At 45.9% G+C, this 24853-nt stretch overlaps 2 protein-coding genes and 1 long non-coding RNA gene across 6 annotated transcripts in view; 2 read left to right on the forward strand and 1 right to left on the reverse strand.

The window, feature by feature from the left end:
- Nucleotides 1-14137, forward strand: part of TOP1 (DNA topoisomerase I) — an 80015-nt gene extending 65878 nt beyond the window's left edge. The window contains exons 14-21 of the mRNA XM_010958741.3: nt 4540-4683; nt 5539-5724; nt 6754-6822; nt 7344-7458; nt 8231-8358; nt 11338-11432; nt 11658-11807; nt 12840-14137. Coding sequence (XP_010957043.2) covers nt 4540-4683; nt 5539-5724; nt 6754-6822; nt 7344-7458; nt 8231-8358; nt 11338-11432; nt 11658-11807; nt 12840-12942 — 990 coding nt within the window. The 3' untranslated portion in view covers nt 12943-14137. The remainder of the gene's footprint in view (nt 1-4539; nt 4684-5538; nt 5725-6753; nt 6823-7343; nt 7459-8230; nt 8359-11337; nt 11433-11657; nt 11808-12839) is intronic.
- Nucleotides 785-23233, reverse strand: LOC123617945 (uncharacterized). The gene is made up of 7 exons (XR_012500627.1): nt 23094-23233; nt 21707-21894; nt 19700-19827; nt 15501-15582; nt 15250-15350; nt 8212-8471; nt 785-917 (listed from the first exon to the last, which is right to left on the reverse strand). It is a non-coding gene; the product is annotated as an uncharacterized LOC123617945 (long non-coding RNA).
- PLCG1 (phospholipase C gamma 1) overlaps nt 22984-24853 on the forward strand; it is a 35034-nt gene continuing 33164 nt past the window's right edge. For 2 of the 4 annotated variants that reach the window (XM_074347275.1, XM_074347276.1), the window contains exon 1: nt 22984-23822. In XM_074347275.1, coding sequence (XP_074203376.1) covers nt 23606-23822 — 217 coding nt within the window. In that variant the 5' untranslated portion in view covers nt 22984-23605. The remainder of the gene's footprint in view (nt 23823-24853) is intronic. The other 2 variants (XM_074347277.1, XM_074347278.1) reach the window with 1 other exon arrangement.

The following is a 24853-nucleotide window of genomic DNA, read 5'->3' on the forward strand; positions in this document are numbered from 1 at the left end:
CAGACTGTTTCTGGACTCACTGTCCATTTTCCTCATGTTTTGGAATTTGTAAAACCCTTTTGACTGGGAGGTAGTTTTTGTCTGTGTATCATGCCCTTTTCCTCCTCTTTGCTCCCTGCTTCTCTGTTCATTCCTCCTGTCTTCGAGGAAGTCGTCTAACCCAGCTCAGCCCAAGTGAACACAGCCCCGGGCTTCAGGTCACCCCTTCCTGCATGGAGGAAGCATGTTACATGTTTGAAGCAAAGTGATGATTAAAGCAGGAATTCACTGACTAGATATGACCCAAAAGCCTGTGAAGAGTAGGTTTTTGTATTAGAGTGTGAAGAGTGGATAATTGGTTTTACTTCATGGAGGACTTCAGGTCCAGTTTATGGGAGGCTACTGTTGTGGGGCTTTGTTTTATACCTTTTCACTTCGCTTCCAGAGATTTCTCCTAAGACTCTTTGCTTGCTCTTGTATCTATATTTTGTTCATTCACTTCCCCCATGTGATGTTGTTATACCATTCTACTCTATCTCTGCTCCATCAGGAAATTTAGTTCAAGCATGATGTGGCCTACAGATTTTTGACAGTTTAAGAAATTTGGTTAGTGAAAGGTAAAGAATGAGCACTACTCAGGTGTGTCCCTTTGCTGCACCCTTGCCCCTTCCTGGAAATTCGGACGGGCCTACTTGCAGTCATAGACAGGGTCACACTACTTTCAGTCTTACAGGTCATGGAAAGGATGAGGACTTTGGAGAGCCTCAGTAACCCAGGAGCTCCAGCTCCTGAAAAGATTGTTCTGTGCTCATTCACATCTTTATTTGCTCATCTTGGTTTGTTCTGCTTTTCCTTCCAGGATTTCCATTATACAGACATCATCTTGCAAGGGTTTCTATTCCTTTCCTCTTCTACTCTTTACCTGGTGCCCATAGAATCTGAAATAGAAGGGAAATGACAGTCAGCCTTCTGGACCCTGTAGTTTCAACAAAACTCTCTGATGCCAGATCTGGAGGTTACAAAAGGACTACTTTTAGTAGGTACTCACCTGCTAAGTCCCAACCCCTACCAAGCATTACCTAGTCTTATAAAGTGGGAAAGTAACCCTTAATAGAAGTAAGGTTCTTTGAACCAGTCTTAATTTTATAAACAAAATTTATCATCATGATTTTTCTTTTAAATGCAGTACAGCAAACTTCGGGATCAATGTTGCTATCACATTGCACTCAAACTAAAATATTCTCAGTGCCAAATACACACTTTTGCCTTTTCTCTCTTTAGAACCAGTAATTCTGTGATTTCAGATGTATGTGACTACAATCTTTTAAATGTAACCATATGGGGATTAAAGGGCTGGACTGAAGGAAAATGTCTTTATAAAACTTTATAGTCTTGGAAAGCTCTGATTTTGGTGAGCTTTATTAGAAGGAGAAAATAAAATGTGCTTATTTCTAAAAATTATATTCTGAACCCGACTTCCTAGTATACAGTTCTAAATTTTGAAGTGTGAGAGCTAGAACATTAAAGCTTCTGGATGGTATCATGGTAGAACATCTTCATGACCTTGGGGTAGATTTCTCAGGACATGAAATAAACACTAACAATAAACTACTGGTAAAGTGGACTTTATTAAAATTAAAAACTTAGGTTCAACAAAGGACACTGCTAAGAAAATAGATATACAAGTTACAGACTGAGAGAAAACATTTGCAATGTGTAAACCTGACAAAGACTTGTATCCATAATATACCTTGAATCTTTATAACTCAGTAATAAAAAGACAAACATCCCCATAAAAAAGAGCTAAAGACTTAAACAGATGCTTTAGAAGATAGAGGAATGGCCAATAAATTAGCACAGAAAGAGTGCTCAACATCACTAATAATCAGTGGAATGCAGATTTAAACCATGATGAGATACTAATTGCAATTCTAGGTATTTTTGCTTCAAATAAAATGAAAACATAGGCCCACAAAAAGACTTGTACAACAACGTTCATAATGCTGTATTTATGTGAGTCCAAAACTGGAAACACCCCAAGGATCCATCATGTGAATAAACACATTATGGTATAGCCAAACCATTAGGGATAGTTATAGAATATAATATACATACATACATACATACATATACCAGCAAGTAAAAGGAGTGAACTACTGATAAATACAGCAAAATGGATGAGTCTTTAAAACATGTTGAGAAGCCAGACACAAGAATCTATAAATTTTATGATTCCATTTATATAATATTCTAGATTAGGCAAAGCTAATATATGATGATAGAAACCAGATTAACCAATGATTGTTTTGTTAGTGATTAACTAACTAGGAAGGGTCATAAGGGAACTTTCTGGGATGATAGAAATATTCTCTGTCGTGATGGGGTATAGGTCACATGGGTTATGTAGATTGTCAAACTGATCTAACTGTATACTTAAATCTGTATAACAAAGTCTTTGTAGAAGATCTGTTCAGAATGAAAGTTTAAATAGGAAGTATTGGAAGAAAATACCCTACTTATATCTGAAAAGCATTTGAATATATAAAGAACTCTACAAATCAATAATAAAAAGACAAACATATTCAACGGTGGGCATGTATAGAAAGCTGGTTGGATTTTACTTTTAAACATGATATAAGCACATAGGGCCGGGCATGGGGAGGGGTATAGCTCAAGTGGCAGAATGCATGCCTAGCATGCACAAGGTTCTGGGTTCAAATCCTAGTACCTCCATCCCACCCCTCCCTAAGAAAAAAACCTAATTACCTCCACCCCAAAAAATAAATAAATAAACACATAGGGCCAGTTTATTGTCTTTTCTTTAAATTATGTATGTTTGGGGTTCAGATTGCCATTTGCTCTGGATTCTGTTTAGGGAAACTGAAGGTCGTAGGGATAAGCATACTTCCTAGAGGCAGCCCTCCCCTTTTAGACCTAGACCAGGTGGCTTCCCCCACCACCCCTACCTCTGTGTCCTTATTTGAGAGAATCCTGGATTCTTGTGCCAGAAGCCTAGCCAGCCTGTGAAGAAAAGTTGGTCTTGTGGTTATCCTCTGCGACTGGCTTATTTGTTAGGTTTTCTGAACTTTATTTCAGTGGTATGTAATGGATAAGCCAATGGTCCCTACTGGATTTTTGAAGACTCAGACTCACACGTTGTTGGTCTTCGTGCATCAGCATGATAGGAGGGAGCCCACTCCTGAGCTGGAGACCATGTGGTTGAAGATGAACCTTTTGTGTATGTGTAAGAATGATTATTAGGGATACTTCTTACAGACTTGTACATGAGGACAGCTTGCATCACACTTTTCTTATTCACCCTCTTAAAGGTCAGAATGTACTTAGTGAGAAATTTTCAGCTTCCCATTGTCAGGAAATAGAACTTGGTAGTTACTGAACCTCTTGTTTTTTGTAGCCAAACAAGTACCTACAGCTAGTCTTCACACACAGTTGTGGGAAAGTGCTGATGACTCATTAGCATACCTGGATAAGGTTTCATCTCTGAACGTTAGGAGCTAGAAGTAGAAGACGTTTCTTGCTCTATGTACCCTACACTCCTGTGTGCTCAGAAGGCCAGTTAGAGTTCTTATATACCACAAGGACTACATGTCTGTGTCATAAGCATATGAGGGTAGAAGTCACTGCAACTCTCTTTGGTTGTGGGGTGGGGGAATTCTTGAGTTCTTAAATTGTGTCCTTGTGTCCATGTCATATAGTCTGTGTCAGGCCTTGTAATACTCCCTGGCCCTTGTGGATTTCTTGGATTTTTTTTTGTTTTTTTTCCTTCCTCACCTTTCTCACTTTACATTATCAGTCCTTGATTGTGGATCTCTGAATCTCTTCCCAAGGAAACAGAAATCATCTTCCATCACTGTTGATTAGGTTGTCTTTTTATACCCCTTTAAAAACCTTGCAGTGGCTTTAGAATCAATTTTTAAACCTGCCACCAAAAGCTCTAACCTTTAAAAAACAACAACAACAACAAAGAAAAGAAAGAAAAGAAAGCCTTACCAGTAACATTGTTTCCCTCAATCTCATCAGGAATACTTTTAAATGCAGAAAAGTTAGAAAATGGTGAGTAATTATGGCAGTTCCTGGAAGGTACTGCGTTCCTTAGTAATTACATGTTGTAATCTTTGGTTCTGCTTCCTTGACAGTTCCATCGAACTGTGAATGATTGTCTTGAATTTAATGAAATTCAGTCCTAGCAGAAAACTGCTGTTGTGTCACAGATTCAGCAGCAAAGCTGTGACGCTGATGTGGGAATAGGGATGTTTGTACCTTTTGTGTTGACAAGTTAGTTTAGGGACTTGCCAGGTAGGCTTTTCTTAAGAACGTAAACCTTTTACAGAGAGAAAGCCAGAGGCTTTCTGAGAATCAGACAGCAGCCAGTTATGCTTGCCAGGAAAATGGGATAGCATGAGTTCCTATCAGGTAAATGCCTTGCTTACTTTAAGCTCAAGTTTGTTCTCTTTGGTTCAGAGCTCTGAATTTGGATTTTCAGTCTGTTTTTACTACACCATCCCTAAGCAGTTCACCTCTGGGGCTGGGTCTTTGCAGGGTGAGAAAGACTGGCAGAAATATGAGACTGCTCGGAGGCTGAAGAAGTGTGTGGACAAGATCCGGAACCAGTATCGAGAAGACTGGAAGTCCAAAGAGATGAAAGTCCGGCAAAGAGCTGTAGCCCTATACTTCATCGACAAGGTGAGAGCATCTTCCCATCATATCGCCTGCTGTGTTCAGCTTAATGAAGATGTAGGGAGCATCTACTCCTCCAAGGCCTGTGCTGTCTGTATTGCTGGAGAGGCAGTGATAGCCCAGTCACCCATGGTCCTGCCCACCTAACCTCTAGTCCCGTAAGGGAGGTAGAATTGGAGAGATGTTCAGTGTCTGCTGCTGTCTCAGTAGTCTGCCTAATGGGAGGGTTTTCAAGAATCTCGATGTGCCAGAAATGCTGTGACAGTTTCAAACTTTCTGATTATGAGCCACCCCCAACATTTTATTTTGCATCACAACCCACCACACATATATTTGTGCTTCTGTGAACTGAAACAAAAGTTGCAGAAAACAATGCTCAGCCTTTTCTATGAGTAGTGAATTCTGATTTTTTTTTTTACTGTTTATTTTTAAAAAGGATGGTTATAAACCCTTAAAATTGGCTAAACAATCTGCCAGTGTATCACAACTAATTGCACTGCTTATATTTATTTTAACAGTTCTGAATTGTTTCAAAAATTAAGCAAAATTAAGACTAGCTTTTTGAGTCCGATTGCCCAGAATTTTAAAAAATATTCTTTCCTCCATCTCCATGTGAGAGGACAGAGTAAAGAGAAGCTTAGATTTCTGGGAAAGTTTAATCTCCCTTGATTCACCGGATTTCATTTTATAGGGGAAGAAGCAACAGTGCAGATCCAGAATTGTCAGACCTTTGCAGACTGATGCTCTTTCCCCCAAGAGAATTGGGAGGCTTCTGATTTTTGGTTTCCTAGAGATCCTGTGAGATTAAAGTTTCTTCATTCATGCTCATCTTCTCCCCCACTTTCTCTCCTTGCTGGGCAGCTTGCTCTGAGAGCAGGTAATGAGAAGGAGGAAGGCGAAACAGCGGACACTGTGGGCTGCTGCTCGCTTCGTGTGGAACACATCAATCTGCACCCAGAGTTGGATGGTCAGGAATACGTGGTAGAGTTTGACTTCCTTGGGAAGGACTCAATCAGATACTATAACAAAGTCCCTGTTGAGAAACGAGTAAGTTAGTGTGGCTTAAACCTCGCCTGTTTTTTCATTTATTCATTCAGCAAGCATTTGAGTGCTTTTTGTGTGCTCTGCGGTTTGCTGAACATGAGAAAAAAATGAAAGAGAAAGGAGAGGTATTGTTTGGTGTCCTGTGCACCTCTTTTTAGTCCCTGCCCCACACCTCCCTACCCCGTGCTACCTTACTGGGAATGAGGGGCCATCTCCTGTAGCAGTATGCAACAGAGCATGCTGTAGAGTTATCTCTCACAACAAACTCAATGTAAGATTTATCCCATCAAGTTGTTTTAATGATTTAACCACTTAGTATCCCGTGGTCCTGTTGCACATTTGTCACTTGGTGGCTTTGTTCAATCTTTTCCAACTCCTGATTCAGCAGAAGGGTAGCCCTTGAGTCCCTGGATCTCTGAGCCCATAGCTCAAGAAGGTACTGCAGCTCCAAGTTCCCCCAGAGACCTGCAGAGTGCCAGCCCCTCCGCAGTCTGATGTTTCATCAGTACTTAGTTTTGCTGGGTATGGAAAATGCTCCAGATTAAACAAAGTTAAAGAGATCTGATGGTTAAGTGTAATATCTGAGCTTAGATTGGATTCCACATTGGGGAGGATAAAGGACATCATTGAGTCAATTGACAAAATTGGAATATGGACAACAGATTGGATAAAAGTATGTTGATATAAATTTATGAAGCTATTCTGTGTATTTCAGGGACTATCTCTCCTCTTAAAAAAATACACTGAAATATCCAAGGGTAAAGGGCCATAATATATGTAAGTTCCCAGAAATGGTTCAGAATAATTGTTTATGTACTCATGTAGATGTAGAAAGGAAGTGAGCATACATGTGCACTGCCCAAGTAGAAAACAAGATAAAATGTTAATGGTAGGTGAATCTGGGTAAAGGATATGGGTGCTTTTTTGTGCTCTATGGGATTTGTTTCTTTTTTTTCTTTTTGCAAGTTTTTTTAAAGTTGCAGTTATTTCCAGTGGTTTCAAAAATAATTAGGCTCTATTTATTTCTTTTAGGTTTTTAAGAACTTACAACTGTTTATGGAGAACAAACAGCCTGAGGATGATCTCTTTGATAGACTCAATGTGAGTGGACTGGGTTGAAGAGGGGCCTAGCCAGAGCCCCACAAGCTCCTAAAGGAGAGGTTTGCCTGGGGGTGCCTGGGGCTCTTCCCTCAGCCTGTCCTGTGGCACCCTGTGCACCCTTCCTCCCTCAGGCATGCAGCAAACCCACGGCCAAAGCCCTGGGATGGGTGGGCAAACCCTGTTACTCTCTTCTGGCTCCTGCAGGGCCTTCCCTTGGCTGGATGTCCAGCCACCTCTGCTAGAGACCCAGGACCTGTCCCTGATATCTTACTAGGGAGGATCTTCACAGGGAAGGATACATTTGCTCTATTGGCCTGCTGAAGATTGAAGTGCTTAGGGAGGCATCATGTGACCTGCATTCTGGAATTTTTTCCTCTTTTCCTAACTTCCCACTGGCGGAGCAGTAAACTTGGCAAGATTGTGATTGCACTGGCATAAATATCCGAGAGCCTGACAGAAGGGCCAGAGTAGTATGGCTTTCAGCTAACTCCCAGCATCTTTTGTTACTTTGTCTTCTCCAGACCGGTATTCTAAACAAGCATCTCCAGGATCTCATGGAGGGCTTGACAGCCAAGGTGTTCCGTACATACAACGCTTCCATCACGCTACAGCAGCAGCTAAAAGAACTCACAGCTCGTAAGTACTGCCTGGCCAGACAGGGCCCACGGCCTTACTGATGACATGCTCCACTTCTTCTCAACAGTGTGACTGGAAACGTTTTCCTCTAATACAGGGCTAAGACTCAGTTGTATAAACATAAGATCGGTGCTGTTTCCCTCATTCTTACTCAGCTTCTGAATTAGTTTTAGGGAATGCTGACAGAGACTTTTATCTGCTCTGAAAATGCCTGCATTTTGTGTTTTATTTTATATCTACGTTATTTAACAGAATGAAGACAGTACTGTGATGTTCTGTTAAATTGGAGAGAGTAAGGTTGTCATAATTACTTCAAAAATGCATAGGACCAAGTCCTTTCCTTGAGGTTTCTGTCCCATCCCCCTCCCCACCAAGAAGAGTACATAGTATTCTCCTAAAAATCAGTTGCAGAAGGTTTTACCAAGATCCCCAGCTTTTTCCTCTAGAGCCTAGTTACTGCTGAATTTCTGCTGTCTTCCAGAGTATGTCAAATGGTACTAGAAAATGAGCCCAAGAAGCCAAACGTGGGTGTGTGGAGGGTCAGTATTTTAGGATAGGATAAAGAATGCTGTATGACACAGGCAACACTGAGGCAAGCAGATAATTCTGTTGACTCTCAGATTTTGACCTTGTACCTTGGGGTGACTTGAGTTGATCATCTGAGTGAGAGGAAACCCAGGAAAATCATGAAGATGAAGCACTGGGGAAGGCACAGGTGTTCTCTCTTGTTATACAAATGGACTCTGTTCTTACCGTGTTTCTTTCTTTACAGCTGATGAGAACATCCCAGCAAAGATCCTATCTTATAACCGTGCCAACCGAGCTGTTGCAATTCTTTGTAACCATCAGAGGGCACCACCGAAAACTTTTGAGAAGTCCATGATGAACTTGCAATCTAAGGTATCTTGGATCCGAATGGTGGGGTAGCAAAATGAAGAGAATTATATCTGCTATGGCCTTTTATACTCCACTCTTCTGGGCTGGGACATCAGATAGCCAGTTCTGGATCTGTTCTGGAAAAAAGGTTTATGCTAAAAATAAATACATGGAAATATGATGGTAGGTCACTGATCAAGACACTGCATATCAGGTACCCATTACTCAGGAAGTCTGTATTCTGTGGACAGAAGTTCTACATTGGCCAATTCCTATTTTGAAAAGCTAAGTTTGATGTGCTCTTTGAAACACTAATTATTGTCCTCATACATGAGGATAATGGAAATAATGGATATAAAGACAGTCTTCACAATTCCTTTTCACAGTCCAGAAATAAAGCTATTTCCAAATCAGATTATTTCAAATTGAGAAGATGATGAAACAATATTTAACTTTCCCCCAATCCTAGCACAACTATTTTTATTCTTACACATTCCACATGAATCATATTTTTATATAGCTCATCATCAAACATCTGTTGAATACTGGCTGTGTGCAAGGGCTGCTGCCCTAGAGGGAGAGACTGACATGCAAACAACTAGATGTTGTTCCTCTTCCATGTGCCTCCTTCCTCCGATTCTGCCCAGTGCTGAGCTTTTAAGCTGCAAGGCACTTAACATTTGATGATAGCATTTCTGTGTTAGCAATGACACCGTAACTAACCCATTTTAATGTACTAACCCACCATGAGAATTAGCAGATACTTTACTGTAAAGCAGACACATGAGTTACAATTATCTTGAAATATACTTGCCTAAAAATCTGATACAGATATGCTTTCTTGTTGATTTACTAAGTAAGATCCTAGGTGGGTTTAATAGTTACTGTTGAGTGTCAGGATAGTAATGACTATAAATGATAACTTCAACTTCTGCAACAGTTGTAATATATGAAAATACACATACTGTCCATTAGTGACAGTCATTGGTACTACTGATATTACTATGGTTGTTGCCCACATTCATAACTGAAAAAGAAATGAGTTTCAACTAAAGGTTAATTAAATTACAGATTGATTCCCCCCCTCCCCCCATGTTCATAAAATTCTATACTTGGATAACTGGAGTTTTAAAAGTACTGCTGTAGAGTGAGACTGCGTTACATTTTCAGACCCTGGGTGTTTTCCAAGAAATTGAAACTTCTTCCAGATAAGTACCCAGGTGTAGTACATCTGGGTCAAAAGACACACACACAACTACAGCCCATGCTACAGATGCCATCTGGCCTTCCTGAAGAGATGTACACATCCACAATAAATATGTGTCCACAGACGTCTCAAATCCTTGGACCATGTGATTGGCAGGCAAGGAACTGTACAGATTGCCCAACCTAGCAACTTCCATTTGCTGCCACTCTGTTAAATCGCAATCATCTGGTACCGTTTACTATCCTCATGCTATCGTTCCAAGCCAGAAATAAAAGCATGGATATTCAGGTGGTGTTTACCTAATTCAGGAGACTCCTCCCTGGAGCATGAGGAGGTCTTTTGTTGGTCTCACTCTGGAACCACTGTTTGGGCCGCCCAGGCTGCCTGCCAGACTAGCCCTCTAAGCCCAGGAACCCTCTCCTGTGTGCCCACAGAGCAAACACACCCCGCTGTTTGCCAAGTGAATCAATGGAGTCTTTGATGCTTTGCGAGAATTTGACATAGCCTGCCAATTTAGCATTCACAGAAATGGTTAAAAGGTTGTGGTTTGTTGCATTTTTAGCCTAAGAAGAATCTGGCTAGTGGTGTCTGTGATGCTTTTGTGTACAGAATCAGTTCCTTCAGCTTAACTTTGGACAACATAGATGTTGGAAGTAAGCCATTCATAGTAAAATGCATTTAATGATTCTCTCACAATGGTGGCCTCTGTTTCCAATCTTAGGCTGTGGGTGTAAATCTGACAGACAATTCTAGGCTGAGAGCAACAGCCCAGTGTGTGTGAGTCAGGCATGTATTTACTCTGCAGAGGTTCCCTTGACCTCACAGGTTAGCAAGGTGACAGCAGGTCAGGGGTTCTGCCCCCAGCAGCATGAGCTCACTGCTTTGGGCTCTAGCTCCATAGTGTTGCCTGCTGCTGTCCTTAAGCAGGAACGAAAACAATGTAGAACTGGTTCTATCAAGGAAGTAACTGTCGTTGTCTCTTCCTTTATAGACTGGGTCTCCATGAGATTTTGTTTGGAGAAAGAGCTCCACAGCTTAAAAAAAAAAAGTTTTCAAATCTGTTTTTGAGTGATAGCTATTTTAATTTCCTTCCTGTCTCAGCTTTCTCTTTAAAAAAACAGAATGCCAAAGTCAAGCCATGCCATGTATTGGCTTGGAACAGACTAAGCTGTGCTGTTTGGCCTCCTGGACACCTTCTAAGTGCCATTTTCTAGTCTCTTGGATATTCTCTTCACTGCATCCTTTTTTCTTGAGAAGTTGGCAGCTCCTGCCCAGAGTGCTGGTAGAGTCTAAGGAATCAGCTGGGCTCAGTATATGCAGGGACCTTGTCTCAGCTTCATAAAGAGTATCTCCTGCAGGATTCTTGGAATGGAGGCTACAACCTGGTACAAGATCCATTTGATCAATAGCTCTCATCTGTAGCCCTCCTCCCAGTATCGAAAACCAAAGTGTTCTCTGATTGAAAGATTAGCACTCACATTCCAAGCCCCAGTGGGTTCTCTTCCCTGAGCTTCTGGATTAATGGAACCCTGTGTCCCTGCTGATAAAATCCTCATTTCTTGAAGGGTGACTGAAGAAGATAAATGACCAAGTAGCATTTGAACTCAGCACCCACGGTGCATCTATTCTGTGCCGTCATGAAGCCACCCCCAGGTGTTTTAACCTGGCAAACCACCATGATTGACAGCCTGCTGGTGGAGATGGCATCTAGGTTTCATCTTCTCTTAGGGAGCCCTTCTTTTCCTTCCCTGGGCTTATTTTATTCCTAAATTTTACTGTTGTTCTTCCCTACCCAGATTGATGCCAAGAAGGAACAGCTAGCAGATGCCCGGAGAGACCTGAAAAGTGCTAAGGCTGATGCTAAGGTCCTGAAGGATGCAAAGACCAAGAAGTATGTGTCTCGTGTGGTGTGAAGCTCAGGGTTGGTTGAGAAGAGAGAGAGACGGGTGCAGTATCAGCCAGGGGCCCTGGCTTTTCTAGGGTTTCTGAGTGATCTCTTTTAGAAATCTCTGTACCTGGGACTTTTCTGCTTTTACTGCGCCTACATAGCAGCGTGGGGTTGCAGTGCTCTTGTCCAGAGGCCAGGCCTGGTTCTTGATGACTCCCTTTCTTCCAGGGTGGTAGAGTCAAAGAAGAAGGCTGTGCAGAGACTGGAGGAGCAGTTGATGAAGCTTGAAGTTCAGGCCACAGACCGAGAGGAAAACAAACAAATCGCTTTGGGAACCTCCAAACTCAATTATCTGGACCCGAGGATCACCGTGGCTTGGTAGGCACCGTGCCTTTGAATTCCAGCTGCTGGCTTGAGAAAGGTGGTGGGGATTCCAAAAGCATTGTCAGCGCTCATGTGCCATTCCTGCGCTGCACACTTTCAGTCCTCTGGGAAACCACCTTCTGCTGCATGCACTACAAATGCATTGGAACATCCTGGATGGTCCTAAATGGTCCACACTGTTAGACCACCTCTGAGTGTGTTTATGTCTGTTAAGGCAGACACAGTCCCTGCCCCTTTTGGAACTTCAGGTCAGAGTGGAGACTCTTAGTCCTTCCTTGTTGGAGGAAAAATATAAAAGAGCTCATCTATCTACACTTTCCAATTTTTCAATAAAATTTTTTTACAAGGAAGAAAAGTAGGAATAAGGAGAGAAGAAAAACAAAAATGAGAGTACAGATCTGAGCAACCTACACAGAGTTTGTTCTGCTGTTGGCTTGCTTCCCTGCACTGCCCCTTCCCCACACACCCGCATAGAATAAATCCAAAATAAATGGCTTTTTTTTGAAGATGCTTATTAGTTACCTTGAATTGTTAAGTTCTGGACCTAGGAAGAGCAGTCATTCCCTATGGCCCTGCTCCTCCTCTGGGCCAGGGATTCCACCCAGCTCTTGTACCCTTTCTACTCTTTTTGCCCTGTTTGGTGCTGCAGGTGCGGTTAGCTTGAGAAGCAATATAGTGCAGTGGTTAAGAGCATGGACTCTGGAGTCAGACTGCTTGGGTTCAGTGGTCAGCTCCGTCCTCACTAGCTGCATGGGAATGTGAGCAAATTACCTAACCCCTCTGCCTTTGTTTTTCTTCTGTACCTTTTTCATTTGTACATCTGTAATAGTACCTACTTTAGAGGTCTTTGTCAAGATTAAATGAGTGTAGCACATGAAGCTCTTAGAAGTGTCTGGTACATTATTAGTTCTCAATTCTCATCAGATGGATGTGAAGGAGAAGGCAGCACATCCAAACCCCAGCCCCAGGGTCTGTCTCTTTGTCCCTGAAACACACTAACCCCTCATCTTTCTCCCTTGTTTGCAGGTGCAAGAAATGGGGGGTCCCAATTGAGAAAATTTACAACAAAACCCAGCGGGAGAAGTTTGCCTGGGCCATCGACATGGCTGACGAGGACTACGAGTTCTAGCCAGTCTCGAGGGGCAGGATTCTGTGAAGAGGAACAGTGTGGTTTGGGGAAGATGGGATAAACTGTGAGCCTCGCTTGCCCTCTCACCTGAGGGAAAGAGGCAGCAAGTCTTAACAAACCAACATCTTTGAGAAAAGATAAACCTGGAGATATTATAAGGGAGAGCTGAGCCAGTTGTCCTATGGACAACTTATTTAAAAATATTTCAGATATCAAAATTCTAGCTGTATGATTTGTTTTGAATTTTTGTTTTTATTTTCAAGGGGTCAAGTGGATGGGAATTTGTCAAGAGTTCTGCCAGGCAAATTCACTGTTTCACTGAAGCATTTGGATTCTCTTAGCTACTGTATACGAAGTCCGATTATATTGGTGCGTTTTTACAGTTAGGGTTTTGCAATAACTTCTATATTTTAATAGAAATGAATTCCTAAACTCCCCTCTCCCCCATTTCAGGACTTTAAAATTAAGTAGAACAAAAACCCAGCGCACCTGTTAGAGTTGTCACTATCTATTGTCATGGGAATCAATTTTCATTAAACTTGAAGCAGTCGTGATATCGGCAGTGTTTTGGTTCAGACACCTGTTCACAGAAAAGCATGATGGGAAAATATTTCCTGACTTGAGTGTTCCTTTTTAAATGTGAATTTTTATTTCTTTTTAATTATTTTAAAATATTTAAACCTTTTTCTTGATCTTAAAGATCATGTAGATTGGGGCTGGGGAGGGATGAGGGGTGAGCGAGTCTAAGGATAATGAAATAATCAGTGACTGAAACCATTTTCCCATCATCCTTTGTTCTGAGCATTCTCTGTGCCCTTTCAGATACCCATCTTTTTCATTTAAAACCCCAGTCTTTCACTTGAAAGACTTTATTGTATAAAAAGTTCCACAGGTCAATAAATTTAAAGGAAAATGAGTATTTGGTCCAAAAAAAGGAAAAATAATGAAGATTTTAGGGCTTTTATTTTTTTCTTTTGTAATTGTGTAAAAAATGGAAAAAAAAACACATAAAAAGCAGAATTTTAATGTGAAGACATTTTTTGCTATAATCATTAGTTTTAGAGGCATTGTTAGTTTAGCGTGTGTGCAGAGTCCATTTCCCACATCTTTCCTCAAGTATCTTCTATTTTTATCATGAATTCCCTTTTAATCAACTGTAGGTTATTTAAAATAAATTCCTACAACTTAACGGAAACTTCGCGTCTGCCTCTTCGTAACCCAGGGCCCCAGGCCAGAGTGAGGCTTTGGGGCTGGGACTTGGTGAGGGATGTGGTCTGTCTGCTCCTGTCAGCAAGGGTGCCTCCCTCCCCAGGAGCTGGGACCAGGCCTTGAAGGGGCTGCATCTGTTGTGCTGACGTGGGTTTGGGTCAAAGAGGGAGTAAGCCAAAGTCCACATCTTTAGATAAAGGCAGGCCCAGGAAGTGAGGGCGGGTACAGAAAACCTACAAGAACAGGTGGGGTGCGAGAAGTATATTTGGAGCCTAGGGTGGGTTTATTGAGCAAGATTGAGCAAGTGTATTTGAGTGACAGGTCCTGGAACACACTTCATGTGTGCTGGCCAGAAGCAGTGGGGAACTTCTTTGGGTTTGCTTATGTGGCTCAGCTTTCAGTCAGGATGGCAGGAATTAAGGGTGCTAAGCCAACTAGAACACTGGATCCCAGAAGCTCTCTCGCAGATGGAATGCAGTCTTCTTGTGTTGACTGAGAAGAGGAGTGGTTTGTGACCACTTTCCAGGGCTCTAGCATCCAAGCTGGCTAGGGTCCCTACAAAAATTGTTAGTCCTTTCATCTTAGATTACAGCTAAGTCTGGAATTCAGGTTGAAGGATGAGGTCTCCTGGGCAAATGGAGCAGGGAGTAGGAAGGCCAAAGGGGTCAGAACTGGTCACTTGGCTAGCCCTTGCGAGCACACACAGGTGTTTTCTGAGGGGGGGCACTATCTGCCCTGATGGGCTCTGAGCTCTGGGGGCTGGGCTGGGCCTACTGCAGAGAGTCCTAGAGGGGCCTTCCTGGCAGCCTGCATTCAGTAGTCGGGGAGGGAGGCAGCATTCACCCAGGGAATGAAAGTTTATGCAGCCATTATTGCTTTGGAGCAAGAGACCGCAGCCAGGTATTGTTGAGTTCTGTGGTGCTGAGGTGGTAGACAGCTGAAGGTAGGGATAGCAGCAGACATGCTAGTCCAGCGCCCAATCAATACACTTCAGCAGGACCTGCCTCAACCAGGGGACCCACCTTGGACCACAACTAAAACTCGAGGACAGGAGACCTTGCAGGCAGATTTTACTGATGAGCAGGAAATTGTGCCTACCTTTCCCAGCAAGAAACTTTTTTCTTCTGAGGGCAGGTGCAGAGCAACTAGATGCTGGTCAAGACTAGTTGTGAAGGACATCCTGGGTGGTAGCAGCAAGCCTGGAAAGCAAGCGAGAGAATGGGAAGCTGGGATGAGGAAGAGGCCAGACAGGTAGGTGAGGACCAGGTGTGAAGGGCCCTAGAGGGAGGATGCTTGAGTCAGGAGGCCCACCCCTTGCTTGTTCATCAGGCTTTCCCCCTCCCACTTACAGCCATGTCCAGGAGCAGAGGCCATATGCGCAGGATCTGACAGACTCTCCAGTCAAGCCCTTCCTGGGATGCTGGAGTCCAGCTGTGGGCAAAGGTGGGGGATAGCTTCCACGTGCTACCCCAGCCAGACATCTGGGTGCTTGCTTGGCCACTCGCTCCCCCACCTCCCACGTCTGGTCAGCAGGTCCTGTCCTCCCTGGCAAGGCTAACTCAGGCCTCTACCACATTTAAGAAAAAAAAAGAAACCTCGAAACTCCCAGCCTTCTCTAGCCCCTCCCTATTTCACAAACAAGCACCTGGAATGAGTCATCTCCACCACCCAGTCATTCCCCCACCTACTGCAACTAGCTTCTGCCCCATCTTCCTCCAGTTCCCCTCCCCACTCTGACCACAACCACCAGTGAATGAGTGACCAAACCACTAAGTGGGCTCTGCTTATGCACCTTACTTAAGCTCTCTATGGCACCAGACACTTGACTGCTCCTTTTTTAAAACAACTCTACTAGTATATTTTACATATCATAAGACCCACCCATTTCAAGTGGACAATGATTTTTGGCAACTTTACTGAATGGTGCAGCCATCACCATAAATCAGTTTTAGAACTTCACCCCCACGCTGTAAGATCCTGCATGCCCACATAAAGTTAACCCCCGTTCCCACTTCCAGCCTCCACTAATCTACTTTCCCTATAGATTTGTCTTTCCTGGATATCTCACATAAGTGGAGTAAACACGTGACCACTCCCTTAAAGCACTTCTCTGGTTCCCACGATGCCACCCTCTCCTGGTTTTACTCCTCTCCCTCTCTCTCACTTCTCCATCATCTCTATCAGGTTAGCTGATTTCATTCGTGCTTGAACATGATGATTCCCACGTCTCTACCTCCAACCTAGACCCCCTTCCTGAGCTCCAGATGCATATTTCCAACTGCATCTCTGGGGGGGTGTCCATGGGCCATTCAATCTCAAGTTCCTAGAACTGAGATCAGTACCTACTACTCTAAGCCCACTGGGCTGGGTTTCACATCTCAGGGAAAGGCACCACCACCCACTCTTTCCCCCATCTGGCGCCTAAGGCAGCCACTGTCCTTCACACCCTTTCTCTCACTTCCACATCCAGTAAATAACCAACTCTGAAATACCTCCTAGATACCATATGCACCGAATATACATATTTCCTCCAAAGAAAACTTAAAAAAGTTTTTTTTTTCTGAGAAGAGTTTACTTACATTTCAGTCCTTACAAATTGGGTTCTTCTCTCAACTTGTTTTGAACCAAAAAGCACTTTTTGGAGAAAAAACACATTATCCTGAAATGACCTCAGTCAAGCTGGTTTTGGACAATTATAAGTAGTCCCCTGACAAAATCAGTAAACAAGGAGGCAAAGAAATTTACCACAGACTCAGTAATTATTTCTCACACTCCCAAGTACTAATGTAAACAGGAGGCCTCTTCAAGATCACTTTAAATTGCAATATAGTGTTGATTTTTTTAGGTTTGAAAATGGTACTGCAGTTACATATATTTATTTTTTAAAGATTCTTTTAGAAAAGCACTAAAGTATTTATAGATAACATTATAGAGTTAAAATTTGTGTCAAAATAATATGGAAGGGATTAGTGGGTAGAGTGGCCATCAGTTCATGGTTAAGCTGGCTGATGGGTACATATTCACTGTGCTATCCTGTCTCTAGTTATGTAACTTAGAAGTTTTCCATAACATTTTTAAAGCAATACAGTTAAGTGGTGGTTATGCATACCGTTAACGTATTATCTATGGGAGAAATGAAAAGAAACCTGTTTTAACGTTATACAGAAAGGTAATTATGCTTAGCTTAAAATATCCAGTGATAGCATCAAATATTGATTCAAAAAGTATTTTTCTCTGCAGCGATATGGATGATCCTCAAAAACATTATGCTGAACAGAGACACAAGAGTACGTACTCCATGATTCCATTTACATGAAATTCTAGAATAGGCAAACCTAATTTGTAGTGACAGAAAGTGGACTAGTGATTGCTGGGTGGGGACGGGAGACTGTAAACAGGCAGCAAAAAACTTTTTGAGGTGACGGAAATGCTCTATTTCTTAAGTGGGTGGAGGTCACATGAGGATATACATCTGTCAAAGCTTACCAAACTTTACGCTTAAAATGGGCGCATTTTATTATATGGAAGTTACTCCTCAATAAAGTTGATTTCTCCAAAGTGCTCTTTCTCAAACAGCTTAGAAGGCAGTGAAGATGATGTGCTTTCAGAAATTATATTTGATGACTCAAAAAGTGGCTCTAATGGTGACAACTACATAGAAATCAAGATTCACGTAAAGAATTTGAACATAATTTATTACTGAAAAGGTTAGAGTCAGAGAAATCAATACTCATAAATTAATATAGTGTTTTAAATAGTATGGGGCTTAGAATATGTTTAAAATAAGTTAAGTAAATAAACTGTTAAATGTGGGCATCTGAATTATGCATCTAAAATATTTACATTATAGTTGCAAAGAAAGCCACAAAACACCTAGAGTGACCTTACTATGAAAACAAGTGATTGCCTTATATTTGGAGCTGCTGTATCTTCAGGTATAGCCCCCACTTTGCTTTGTCCCTACGGCCACCAACAGGTCCAGGTGAAATCAGCTGTCCTTTCCCAGTGCTCTAGGGGCCCTTATCACACTGAACTGTCAACTGTTGACAAATGTCTGTTGGCATTTCTCTCTCCACTACTGGACCGGGAACTTGGTTTGATTCATTCTGCTATCTCACTGCTATAGAGGAGGCATCAGGAGTGTTTATTGGAAGAAAGGAAGAGAAACGGAAAATTCTGTCCTGTGCCAGTGGCTAAGCAAGGGCTCTTCCCTTCTCTGCCTTTCAGTGAAGCAATTACAGTAGCCCTACCACCTTCCTGAAGAAGGGACGTCTGCAGTCCAGCTTTCCTGCCTCAACATCTGAGTCCTAACAGAGGGGCCCAGTAGCAAAGGGGAAGCAGAGTCCCGGCCCAGTGTCTCTTGAGTAACAGGAAACACAAGGGGCTGAGCAGGAGAGGTGAGCAGGAGGATACGACCTAAAAAGTGTGATGCCCAAAGACTAAGGCAGAGCCATGGATGGATACTGGGGGCCAGAGCTCAAGAGCTAAAACCGCAGGTATGGGGTGGAGTTCAAGGTGCACTGAGGTGAGTGCTTATTAGGTACCAGCCGTATGCTTAGGCGTGGGCTGGCTGACTCAAACCCTTGAGAAGGGCTGGTCAGACATCCAACATAAGAAATTACTGAGCAAAAATTAAAGAATAGTGTAAAGAAAAGAGATAAAGTTCTATGCATAGATCAAATTAGACAGTGCTGAGTCTATAAATCTGCCTACCTTCAACTGCAGAAGGGGCTTCACTCCTAAGCTATACTTTTATACCATCTATATTCACTCAAGGTCATTACAAGAACAATGAAAACTGTGCCAGCATTTGCTGTTAATCTGCTGAGAACATTCTCCACTATTTCAATCAAGTAAGTGTCTATTTGAGAAACTTTTCTTATAATTTAACCCTAGGAAAATCTTTCTCCCCCAAGGAATCAGTTCAAAGAGTTTTTGCTTTGGCTACCAGGAAGCTCAGCCATATTTGACTCTCAATCACAGCAGCCATGTTAACTCATATTTCTTCTTATAATAGCACATCCCATTTCTACAGGACAACATTTTTGTCTTTTAAGTACTCTGAACATTTCTTAAAAGACTGAGAAAGAAGACATTTATGGTGGGCACAGCAGTGTGCCACTCAGATTCCCCTTCAAGAAAGTACCTGTTAGCCCCCTAAGACACCTCAGCTGCAGGCAGCTGTCTGGCCAAGACTGTGCTTTGCCCAGGACAGCCAACATCCAATGGCTGATTGAAGTGGTGCTATGAAGGCCCAGCCATATGAAGCTGGCACTGAACAAAAGAGCTCCCTGTGGGCTGGCTAAGGCTGCCATCAGGCCCGCAGCTTAAATTCTCCCTGTGCCCTCTCCTGTTTCTTTCCTCTCCCTTCCACAGGGTTGATTCCAAGGGCACTCCCTAAAAAACATTACGCACACTAACCTCTGTCACAGAGCCTGCTTCCCAAAGAACCCAACCAGTGACAACATTTAACCAAATAACTAAAAATAGAAAACACATCAGGTATGGGTACTATAGAGGGGAAGAAAACACAATAAAATGGTCATACCTACGCAGAAGGCAACATAGCATGGACTCTGGTGCCAGGCCGCCTTGGTTTGAATCCTATCTCCGCCACCTCTTAGCTGTGCGTCCATGAGTATGTCTCTTAATCTCCCCATGCCTCCATTTTTCCATCTGTAACATGAGGACAGTAATAGTACTCACCTCACAGTGCTGTAATGAAGAGTAAACGCGGGTAAAACATTTATACAGGGCTTACTATATGCCAAGTGTGATTCTGAGTGTTTGGTAAATAAAACAGACACCTGTGAGGTCAGGCCCACAGGGCCAGAGGGGTATCTGTCCTGGGACTCTGCCTCAGACTCCAAGCACAGGTACTTGTATAAGACAGAACATGTTGAAACATGAGTGTTGACAGAAATAGGCCCAAGCAGGGCTAGCCTGGATGATGTCACGGGCGTGTGCCTTGTGTGGGTGCTAAGCTGCTCCCTCCCAGCCAGTGCAGCTGCAGGCACTGCCAGTAACACCCACGTATCCAGATACATGCTGAGCTGGGGGAAGCCCATTCCAGTCACACCCTCTGCACGCCCTGCTTTTCCTGAACATCCTTGGGTGGCGGGAGGCACCTGAGGCCTGGGATGCTGGCTCAGAAGTCCCGGGAGAACATGGGGCCCTATTTTTTGATTAAAGGCCTGGCAGCAGACTGGAAACATGAGCTCCTGTTGGCAGGGATTTCTGTAGCCCCTGGAGGCCCGGCCTCAGAGGCAAAAGCAAAAGCAAGGAAGCATGGGCTTACATGTCGGGAAGCTCTCAGAAAATGGAGAAATGGAGATTAAGAGTGCATCACCACCCCCACAGACTGCCCAAGTTGGCCCAAGGAGTAAATGAGGGCTGCAGCACTGAGGAGGAGGCCTCCTGGAAAAAGGGACAGATCAGATAAGCAGGGAGGGGCCCAACCTGTCCCCACCTGTCTTCTTGACCTCATCACCTCCCATGTTTCCCCCTCACTTAGTACACTGTAGCCTTCCTAAACTCACTAGGCTCTTTCTGGCCTCAGGACCTTTGTACATGCTGTTACCTCTGCCTAGAAAGTAAACTTTCCTCCAACCTACCCCTTAATAATTCACCCAGCCATCTACTTAGATCTTTTAGGCCTCTGCTGCATCCTGGAGAGGTCTTCCTTGTCTACTAGAACTGAAGTAGGTCTCCCTAATGTTTTCTCTTAAAGGCTCTGTTCTTTTCCTCCATAGCTCCCATCACAATTTTCCCAACATAACAGGGTGTTTATCTCACTAATGCCTGTGAATTCCTTCCTATAGGGCTGGTGCAGTTTCTCTTGTTCTCCTGACTCATGGCACTGATGCCTAGCACAGGGAAGCTCAAGCCTGCAGACAGGGGCAAGCACTACTTCAAGCCCCGGCCAGCCCAAGCCACACCCTATGAGCACTCAGGTTCTGCCAAGTTTCCTGTGTCCAGGGCCAGCCATGCCTAGGGCCTCTCTAAACATATGCTCATTAGCCAGCTAGACTCCAGGCCCACTGACTATTGACCATCAGGATCCACTGAAGCCAGGGGCTCTCCTGTGAGGCAGAAAATGCATGGCGTCAGAAAGACTTGAGTTCATATCCTCACTTGTTATTTATGTGACCTTGGGACTAGCTGTAGAACTTCTCCCAATCTGTTTCCTGTCAGTAAATTGGGGACGATAATCCCTGATGAGAGGTTAATTGTGAGGATCAGGTGTGACCACACGTTGTAAAGCTTGCAGCGCTGGGCTGGGCATTGGGTCAACGTTTTTTCCCTCCCACCCACTTTAAAGGCCTGTCACTAGGTGGCAGTCCATCTCAGCCACTCTACCTCCCCTTGGGTGGCCGCAGCCTACTAGCGCAAATGTCTCAACCACACACACACACACACACACACACACACACACACACACACACACACACACACTACCATTATAGAAAGACAAAGTCAAAGGCAGCCCCAGACACCAGTCATCACCCAGCTGGGGGGACTACCTGAGCACACACTCTTTAATATATGTACTCACACATTCCTGGAAGCCTGGATCTCTCTAGCATCAGCTGGGTGCTCTGCTGGGCCTCTCAGCTCTGAACTGCAGAACATTGTCCTGCTCTGCCTGGCTCAACATCTGTCAGACAGGTTGCACTGTGACGGAAGGTATAGTTAATTCTGCAGCAGGGGCAGCTAGATTGCAGAGGTGCGTCTAGGGAATGACTGCAGGAAGATAAAGAGCAAGAATTATTCAAATAACCACCAAAGGGCATTGTGGCTGGAGAATGGAGTGAAGGCAAGGTGGTGAGAGATGAAGTGGGAGAGAGAAAGGGGACAGACCATGCAGGACCTGCTGGGCCAGGTCGGGAGAGTGCATTTTGTGTGCAGTGAGGAGTCATGGAGGGTTTGAGGCTGGAGGTAGGGAATCATGATTCAATTTCATTTTAAAGAGTAGAGCATGGAGAACAGATGCAAGCAAGACCAAGGAGGGTAAATAGTCTGGGTGAGAGAAGATGGGCCTTGAGCTCGTGGCAGAGTGCAGATGTCTGAAGGCAGAGTGAACCGGATTTGATGGACTGCTGTGGGGTTGAGGCAGAGAGAGGAATCAAGGATATCTCCAAGGGTTTTGGCCCAAGCACTTTAGAGGAGTTCAGTGTCATGTTCTGAGAAAGTAACTGTGGGAGAAGCCATTTGAGGAGGAGGTGAGATGTCTGTGTTACGTGAGGACACGGAGCAGGTGGTGGGATGCAGGAGAGATAACAGCTTTGCTGCTTAGGTTGGGGGAGGGGGGCGGTGTGGAGCCATGTGGGGTCAGGTCGCCTTGGGAACTGACTCAGGATCCAGCCCAGAGGAAGAGAAGCTTCTGAGGCCGAAAGGCAGCGGCCAGAGAGGGTGGAGGAAAACAAGGAGAGTCGTGACGTGAAAACCAAAGCTCCGGAGAGCATCTGCAGGAGGAGCGGTAAGGAAGGGCTTGAGCCCGCGCCTACCACATGGAGTCGGAGCGAGGGGTGGAGAGGACACTGGTCCAGCCGAGGGGCAGAGGCGAAGACTACTGGAGGCCTTGCAGGGGGTGCTCAGGCCTGAGGGGGCTACCCCGAGTGACGGAACCCTCCAAGGCCACACTGGCTGCAGGGGTGCAACAAACCTGGGTCTGACAGTCGCAGAAACCGCCCGCGGGCCGGCCCTGCGCGACCAGCGAGGGGCGGGACAGGTCTGCTGTCCATCAGAGCCTGCCGACCAATCCGCGGGCGCTCCCGCCCCCGCCCCCTCCCCGGAGAGGGCGCGCAGAGGACCCGCCTCTGCCGCCGCCGCCGCCGCCGCGGGTGTGAGGCGGCCCGGCCTGGCCTGGTTCCCTCCGCCGGGCAGCCCGCCCAGGTACTGGGTTTGGCCCGTGGGCCCGGCGGGGCGCTCTGCACCCTCACCTCTCCTCGCGGTCGCTGTGCGGGCGGCGCTCGAGGAGCGGGCTTGAGGAAACTGCTGCGGCCAGGCCTGTGCGGGACAGTGGGCTGAGCAGCCGCCTGTGCGTGTGCAACTGACGGCCGGGCAGGCGCGAGGCTGCCATGCGTGACGGGGGCGGCCGTGGACGCCGGACTGTGTCCGCGGCCGCGTGAGGAAGCTCTGCGGGACGGAGGGACTGGCCGGTTGACCGCGGGCGGCGCGCTCGCCCCGGCCCGGGGCCTGTCCGGGGGTCGCGGGGCGCAGGCGCGGCGGGCGGCGGGCGGGGGTCCTCCCCACGGGCGCGCGGGCGCCTTTGTTCCCGGCGCGCGGGCCGGGGCGGGGCCTGCAGGGCCGCCCCGCCCCCGCTCAGGCCCCGCCCCGTCTCCGCCCGCAGGAGCCGCCGCCGGGGTCCGCTCGCCGGCCGCCTCCGCCGCCGCCTGTTCGCGCCCGCCGGGCCTGCGTCGCCGCCGCCTGTGCCGCCCCCTGCGCCAGAGCCATGGCGGGCGCCGCGTCCCCCTGCGCCAATGGCTGCGGGCCCGGCGCGCCCTCGGACGCTGAGGTGCTGAACCTCTGCCGCAACCTCGAGGTGGGCACCGTCATGACTTTGTTCTACTCCAAGAAGTCGCAGCGGCCCGAGCGGAAGACCTTCCAGGTCAAGCTGGAGACGCGGCAGATCATATGGAGCCGTGGCGCCGACAAGTTCGAGGGGGCCAGTAAGTGCGCTCCCCTCCCCAGGGCCCGCTACGCGTTCGGGGGCTGCGGGGGGCTGCTCCCGGCTCCCGCGCACCCCGGCCCGCCGCTGAAGAGACTTGGGCAAACTTTCAGGCCCTCCCCCACGCCCTCCGGGCCCCGCCCCCCCTCGGCCCGGGTGGTCACCGGGGGCGGGGGGCATCCGGGTCCTCAGTCACCTGACAGGACACCCCCTCCCCCAGCCGGGGGGAGTGCTCCAGGCGCATTGCCCAGAGGCCTAAAAATTCTAGCGGACTGGAGACAAGCGGGTCAGGCATCAGGTCCCCCACACCCCGGGAGTGGTGTTCGATGAGACGAGGGAAGCCAAGGCAGCGTCCCCTACCCAGCCCCAGAATCGAGGGTCGGACCAAATGCAGCCTTTCTCCAAAAAGAGCAGTCTTGGTAAAACTTCGGGCCTCCAGGCTGGGCTCTTATTTACAAAGGAACCTTTGGGTTCCCTAAGTAGAACTTAGGCAGATGTTGGGGTAGGGCTGGTTTTGGAACAGAGCCGGGCCTACTCATCTCTCTCTTGGGGAGAGAGGGAGGAAGGTGGTCCTATTTGGTTTGGAAAAGTCTGAGAGGAGGCAGAGGCTGCTTTTTCCTGCTGTTCTTTTGTCCTGAAGCTGAATTTTGGAGATCTGTGTGAGTGGGTAGACACTCAAAGCCAAGACAGGGACTTTCGGTAAAGGGGCCAGACTCCCCTTGCCCTTGGAAGTATCTCCTCAAGAGCTTGGCCTCAGAAAAGCCGGCCTCAGTGCCTTGTGTCGGGTTCTCTTCCAGAGCACACAGCCAGTCTGGGAGTCTAGCCCTTTGTGCTCTAAGTCCTGTGTCCCATGGCTGCAGGGAGCCAGGAGTGGCTACTTTTAATATCCTGCCGTTTTGCCTTCGCAGGCCTGGGCTTGGGTGCTTTTGCAAAGGAGAGAGTTGGGGGATTTTGAAAAACCCCAGATCTTTCAGAGTGTTATTCCACTGAATGTGTGCCAAACGCGTGCCTCTGCTGCGGCCGGATGGGCAC

This window comes from Camelus bactrianus, chromosome 19 (assembly GCF_048773025.1).
Source record: "Camelus bactrianus isolate YW-2024 breed Bactrian camel chromosome 19, ASM4877302v1, whole genome shotgun sequence".
Taxonomy (NCBI): domain Eukaryota; kingdom Metazoa; phylum Chordata; class Mammalia; order Artiodactyla; family Camelidae; genus Camelus; species Camelus bactrianus.